The sequence below is a fragment of the Sorex araneus genome, chromosome 6, assembly GCF_027595985.1.
Source record: "Sorex araneus isolate mSorAra2 chromosome 6, mSorAra2.pri, whole genome shotgun sequence".
NCBI lineage: Eukaryota > Metazoa > Chordata > Mammalia > Eulipotyphla > Soricidae > Sorex > Sorex araneus.
The window spans coordinates 94589781-94596380 of NC_073307.1; the positions used below are offsets into that span (position 1 = coordinate 94589781).

Consider the following 6600-nt stretch of genomic DNA (forward strand, 5'->3'; position numbering starts at 1 on the left):
CGGGGACTTCCCTTTCTTCTCCAGGGCTAATGGCCAGAGCAGATGGGGGCACCGGCAAGGGAAGTGGGGGAGGGGGAGAGGAAATAGTAATGTCCAGAAGGCGAGGGCTTGGGCAGTGCCACAGGCAGGGGCCCTGAAGTGGACACGGGGACACTAAGCCAGGGACACTTGTCCCTGCCTCCCAATCCGGCCCCACCATCATGCTCCTGTTTGAGGGACACTGGGCGATCTCCCTCCCACCCCTGCCTCGCTAGAAGCAGATCAGACGGGTGGGAGGGACCCCAGGGGTGTGGATTCCCAGAGGTAACTGAGCTGAAAGGAAGGGCTAAACTGCAGAAGAGAGAGAGAGAGAGAGAGAGAGAGAGAGAGAGAGAGAGAGAGAGAGAGAGAGAGAGAGAGAGAGAGAGAGAGAGAGAGAACTGCTGAGTTTGCAAAAAACTCTTTTCATCTCCTGCAAGAGACCCCAAGTCCCCACCTCCTGCTTCCAGAGGGGAAAACAATGGCCCCCAGGAACAGGGGGTGGCCAGGCGGCCCTGGAGAAGGCAGAGAGTCGGGCCCGGAACCCCAAAGGGGCCCTCCCGGTGTTCGCTGGCCCATGTCCTGCCCTGGGCAGCCCCGCACTGCAGCAGACAACCCCTCCCCCAGCACACTGTGTCTTCCAGGATGGGGAGACGCCCCCACAGCCCCCGCTACAGGGCAGGAACTGGGAGCCCAGGCAATGGATCAGGCCTGAGCTTGGGGTACCTCTGGGTGCAGTCCTGAGGGGGTCAAACACTCCCCCCTCCTGACAGCCCTGCTCCAAGAGCAAGCAGAGAAGGGGTGAGGGGCCTGGAGGGGGAGCTGGAAGAAAGGAAGCGAGCGGGGGGCCCCACCCGATGGCTGAGGTTTGGGGGGGCCGGGAGGGAAGCGAGAAGTGGCTGCGGTTGTTCGGAGAAGGCAGGGCCGCTCCTCTCCGGCCTGGAGGCCCCCGTGACACCCCGGTGTTACTTCGGGGGGCACAGGGCTTGTGAAGGAAGGGGGGCTGTGGGGGGCTGTGGTGGCATGGGAACCCCATCATAGCCACCCGTGCCCCCTTGGGGGTGCCAGCATGGGAAGGGGGTCAGGATATGGAGGAGGTCGCTGGAAACGCCCCTCTCTGGCTCCCCCCTTTGCCCAGAGCTCCCCCTGCCCCGCCCTGCCTTCCCTCTGCCCCTTTTTGGGTGGAAAGTAAGAGTTTCTGCAGACCCAGCCACCCTCCCTGGAATCTGCCCGGGTTGGGGGGGGACCAGCACCCTCAGAGGCCCTTGGGATCCAGGGCCGGCAGGGTCCCCTCACCCCCAAGCTGCCCTGACCCCTGCCATGGGCCTCGCTGCGCCCTGGCCACTCTGAGCCACGGCCCCTGCTGGAGCGGGGGTCCCGCTCCTCTGTCCATCTGTCCGGGCTGGAGCTCCTTTACCGAGCAGGGAGCCCCCAGCCTCCCTGGAACACGGTCACCCCCACTTTAACTCCATCCCATCCAGATGCCACCTCAACACAAGCCACTTGCCAACAGGGGCTGGGAGGGGTTCAGCTCTGCCTGCACTCCCCTCACCCCCGCCCCCGGCCAGCCAAGTGTCAGGCACCCAGCACCCTAAGACTACGCCCAGCACCCTAAGACTAAGTGCTGGACAAAAGCAAAGACTCGTGAGCAGAGGCCTGAGCCCTGGGCAGCGGCTGGCAGCCTCAGCCTGGCACCCGGCCCAGCCTTTCTGCAGCCAGAGAAGCAGCGGCTTCCGGGGGCAGCCCGGGTGGGGCCCAGGCCTGCCGCGTGGGGTCCTGGCCCTCTGCTGAGCCCCACAGCGTGGACCAAGCCGTGACCCCTGCCAGGAAGCAGCCTCAGGGAACCCTCAGCTCTGTTCCCCGGCTGGGGTGTGGTGGGGTGGGGGGGTAACCCTGCACCCACTTAGACAGCCTGGGTGCCCCCTGCGCTCAGCTTGCTGGCCCCAGCCCCCTTCCTGCCAACTCCTGGCTAGAACTCATCCTCAAACTATTTTCCATTGGCTTCCCCCAAATCCCTGCCACGGCACAGTTTTTTTTTTTTTTTAGGAGGCAGGGGGGTTGGGGCGGGATGGAGTAAAAATGGGAGGTGGAATCTAGACCCTGAAGGAGGGGCTTATAAGGACAGGAGGGGAATCCGCCATTCTGATTGGCTGCTCCTGCTCCAGAACGCGCTTCAAAATTCCATTGACTCCGCCTCCAGCGGGCCCCATCCCCATCCCGCCTTCCCATTGGCTGAGCTTCCAGGGGGCGGGGCTCACCGCTTGGGTCCACTTAAAAGGGTGGGAGCGGTCTGGCCCAGGTTCCCGGGTGGAGTCCTCATCGAGTTGGTGTCGACGTCTCCGTGTCATCCTCCTGCGTTCAATCATGGCTTGTGTGAGTGTGGGGCCCCCAGTAGCCCCCCAGGCCCAGGGAGGGCGCTGGGGCAGGAATCGGGGAAACCCTGGGCACTGGGTCAGGCTCTGAGTTCCAGTTCCCAAGCGTCGCCTGGAGCAAGTGTCATCTCTTTTCTGGGGTCCCTTTTCTGGGCCTCGGTGGCTCTGTCTGTAAAATGGGGGTGGGCGCCGTGATCCCCCACCTCAGGGCCTTTTTTGGGCTTCTGAGTTTCTGGATGGCCCCAGGCGCTGACTGCACAGTCCCCTGGGCCAGGGTCTGACATTCTGCAGCTCTGGAGAAAGGGAGTGGGAAGGGTGTGGCCGGCGGGGAGCGAGGACCCCACTGCGGTGGCCTGGGCAGGTCCCTTGCCCCTCCTCCACCCCAGAGCGTCCAGCCCGGCTGTCCTCTCCCGGCAGCTGTCCCCCGTCACGGCCTGGCCACCCTCTGCTCCAGAGAGCTCTGAACAGTTGCCAGGCTCTGCCTGCAGGCCTGGCGGGTGAGCAGGTGGGGACCGGTTCACGGCGGGTCAGGGGGCACAGGGGGGGGTTCCCCAACCCCACATGCTGGGGGTAGAGGTGCCAGGGAGAGGCAAGAGCTTTCCCGGGACCCCAGGGGAAAGAAAGGATTCAAAGTTCCTGGCAGAAGGACCCAGTCACACAGTTAACCCCGCGGCCTGCTGGGCCCTGTTAACCCTGAGTGGACCAGGCTGCTCTCAGTTCTGTGCAGGGGTCCTGGGGTGCTCACTGGGGGCCCCGCCCCGAAGCCCGGCCTGGAAGGGGTGGTGGCCCGGACCGGAGCCCCAGCCAAGCTGCTTTTTCCCAGCCCCAGAGCTCAGCAGCACCCTCCTTGCGCCTTCTCTCCCCTATGCGGCCACGGGGGGCTGCACCCCCCCGCCCGGGACGCCCAGCACATCCGCCCCAGCCACGCTGTAGACCCAAAACTTCTATACCCGGAGAAGACGCCCCCAGACCAGACCCCCACATACCTGGTTGGGGCAGGAGCCCGGCCGTCTGTAGAGACTTCAGGGCGCACGCAGAGAGAGGCTAGAACTTGGCCCCTGCCTCTCACGGTGCTGCGCTCTGATGGCCAAGTCAGAGGGTCCAGGGCGAGAAAGCCCCGACCTCCACTGCCCACCCCTCACGGTGCCTCCCTCTCCCGCAGGGTCTGATCGCCAGCAACCTGAACCTCAAGCCCGGCGAGTGCCTTCGAGTGCGGGGTGAGGTGTCCCCGGACGCTAAGAGGTGAGTGGGGGGTGGGGGGGCGAAGGGCGGGGCGTGGTCAGCCGAGGCGTGGTCAGCCGAGGCCCCGCTCCCCCTGGCGGCGGGGAGGGGGTTAACGCGCCGGCAGCTGCCGAGGCTGCGTGCTCGGGGTGAGTCACTTCCTCCGCGGGCCCTGGACGCCCCCACCATTGTCGCCCCTTCCCCTCCCTTGCTCTTAAACGAAACCAGCTGAGGACACGTCATCGACCTTGGCTGGCCACGCCCACTCCCGGCTGGGGGCGGGGTCGGGCCCGAGGGGCGCCCCCCGCCCAGCCCCCCAACCTGTCCTGGGCCGGCCCCCAGGGTCCTACGCTCTTCCCTAGCTCCATCTGTAGTCACTGCCCACCCCAGCCCTTGTTTTTTGTCCCCCAGGTGACCCCGTTAGCGCGAGGGTCAGAGGCTGGGGCGAGGCCCTCGGACGTTCCAAAGAGCCCCGCACTGGGCCTTTCATCCTCCCAGACCCTCAAGGGGTGCGGGGCTTCAGCACTGCCCGGCGGAAATATTATCACGATTAGTTTTTGTTCACTTGCCCACACAGCTGTCCGGCACCGGCTGCGCGTGGTCCACTGCGCTCCAGGGAGGCGCCAGAGGGGTGGGACTTGCCCTCCCAGAGGTCATCTGGAGCGAGTCTTACAACAGTCTTACAATTCGGGGGAGGGGGCCCCACACCGGGCCGACCCTCAGGGGTCATACCTGGCTCTGCACTCAGGAATTAACTCCTGGCGGGGCTCCAGGGACCATATGGGTTACCCGAGTGCGTGCAAGGCAAGTACCCCACCCGCTGTGCTGTCTGCCCCCCGGAGCGTGTTTTTTTGTTTGTTTCCCCTGGTGAAGGGGTGGCATCAGGGCCTCACACATGTGACGCAGGTGCTCTGCCGCTAGCCACTGCTCCCCTCGAGGGGTCGTTTTTTTGTTTTTTTGTTTGTTTTTTGCTTTTTGGGTCACACCCGGCGATGCTCAGGGGTTCCTCCTGGCTCTGCACTCAGGAATTACTCCTGGTGGTGCTCGGGGAACCCTATGGGGTGCTGGGAATCGAACCCAGGTCGGCCGTGTGCAAGGCAAATGCCCTACCTGCTGTGCTATCGCTCCAGCCCCGGGGTTCTTTTAGGGGGGCAGGGGGTGTTGGGTCATCTGCGATGCTCAGGGGCTATTCCTCCTCCGTGCTCAGGAGTGCCCCCTGGCGGTGCTGGGGGACCGTATGTGTGTGCCGCTGGCGCGCGGTCAAACCCTGTACTACCTCTGTCCCCGGCCTCTCCAGGCAGTCTTGACCTTGACCAAAGGGGCTGAGACTCAAAGTAACGTCTGCGGGGCTCTAGGCATCGGGAGAGCCTTCCCAGGCTCTCCTCGTTCCGCCTCCTTCCTCACTCTCATTGTGCAGGTGGGGAGACAGACCCAGAGGGGGCGGGGTGTGTCCAGGGCCCTGGAATCCAGGCGCTGTGCCCTGCGGCCCCGGCCCCGCGGTTCTTTGGGTGGGGCATGGGGCGGAACAGACCCTCTGCCGCAGTCAGGTTGGTGCAGGTCCAGGGAGACACCCCCACTCCACCCCTTGCTCCCCAGCTTCGTGCTGAACCTGGGCAAAGACAGCGACAACCTGTGTCTGCACTTCAATCCTCGCTTCGACGCGCACGGCGACGCCAACACCATCGTGTGCAACAGCAAGGACGGCGGGGCGTGGGGCGCCGAGCAGCGCGAACCCGCCTTCCCCTTCCAACCTGGAAGTGTCGTGGAGGTGAGCGGGGCGAGCCGGGGGCGTGGTCTAGGGGTTGAATAGGGCGTGGTTTGCGGGGCAGGGCGTGGTGAGGGCGGGGCTTGATGGGGCAGCGCGCTGGGAATCCACAAATTTAGGTCCCTTGGTCCCATCCCTCTTTGTGACCCCTAGTGAGGATCATCCACTCCCCACCTTCAGCCACCTCCCCAGGGGGATGAGGTTCTTTCGGGGTCCAACTGATGCCCGTGTTGGGAATGAGATTCCCCTTGCAGGGTGTGTGACCCTCACCACCTGCCTCCCCGCCCTCCAGGTGTGCGTTACCTTCGACACCGCCGACCTGACCATCACGCTCCCGGATGGGTACACATTCAAGTTCCCCAACCGCCTCAACCTGGAGGCCATCAGCTACATGGCCACCGACGGGGACTTCAAGATCAAGTGCATGGCCTTTGAGTGAAGCCGGCCGGCCCGTGGCCCCCAATAAAGGCAGCTGCCTCTGCTCCCCCTGACCAGCCTCCTGTGTGCGTGGATGGGGGCATGTTGTTCCACCTGATCCCCTAGGCAATGTCCCTTGAGCCCCATGTTTCTCGCCCCCCCATACCAGTAGACTGGGGTGCATTTATTTATTTACCTTTAGCTTTTGGGATCACACCCAGAGACGCTCAGGGGTTACTCCTGGCTCTGCACTCGGAAATGAGAGCGGTGTTTGGGGGACCATATGGGATACTGGGAATCGAACCCAGGTCAGCCGCCTGCTAGGCACACCCCTCCCTGCTGTGCTATCGCTCTGGCCCTGAGTGGGGGGTTTAATGACTACACGAGACCAGCAGCCCTCTGGCAGCCCCAGGGGTTGGCAGCACATATGAGTGCCAAGAGATGTGGAGGCGGGGACTCCCAGGCTGGAAGCCGGCATGCCATGGGAGCTGGCGCGCAGAGAGATGGAGGGGGGGTCACCCCCACTTATTTTTTTCCTGAGCCAGAAGGAAGCACTGTACCAACACTGCCTCTCAGCACCCCTGTTCTGCATTTGCACGGGGGGGGGGACAGTGGGGAGGGAGGGGTGACAGGTGTCAGTGGGTGGCATCAGAGGAACCCTGTAAAAACGCCAGGGTCAGTACCAGGCACTAGCCACCACCCAGCGACTTCTGTTCCCTCCGGCACTGCCCCTTGAGGTGCCAACAGCCCCAAACTACAGCAAATGGAGGGATGCTGTGACTCCCGGCCCTGTGCAAGCCAGCTGAG

The 6600-nt window shown here is 64.1% G+C and overlaps 1 protein-coding gene across 1 annotated transcript; it reads left to right on the top strand.

The window, feature by feature from the left end:
- Positions 1–2272: 2272 nt before the first annotated feature.
- Positions 2273–5867, top strand: LGALS1 (galectin 1). The gene is made up of 4 exons (XM_004610500.3): positions 2273–2391; positions 3553–3632; positions 5208–5379; positions 5669–5867. The coding sequence occupies exons 1-4, from the start codon at positions 2383–2385 to the stop codon at positions 5813–5815; spliced, it is 408 nt and encodes a 135-aa protein (XP_004610557.1). The 5' UTR covers positions 2273–2382; the 3' UTR covers positions 5816–5867.
- Positions 5868–6600: the final 733 nt, after the last annotated feature.

What these genes read in the sequence shown, in the direction of transcription:
- LGALS1 (XM_004610500.3), top strand. An exon ending in GTGTCCCCGGACGCTAAGAG is followed by an intron (nt 3,633 to 5,207) that starts GTGAGTGGGGGG and finishes CTTGCTCCCCAG; the next exon opens with CTTCGTGCTGAACCTGGGCA. An exon ending in AACCTGGAAGTGTCGTGGAG is followed by an intron (nt 5,380 to 5,668) that starts GTGAGCGGGGCG and finishes CCCGCCCTCCAG; the next exon opens with GTGTGCGTTACCTTCGACAC.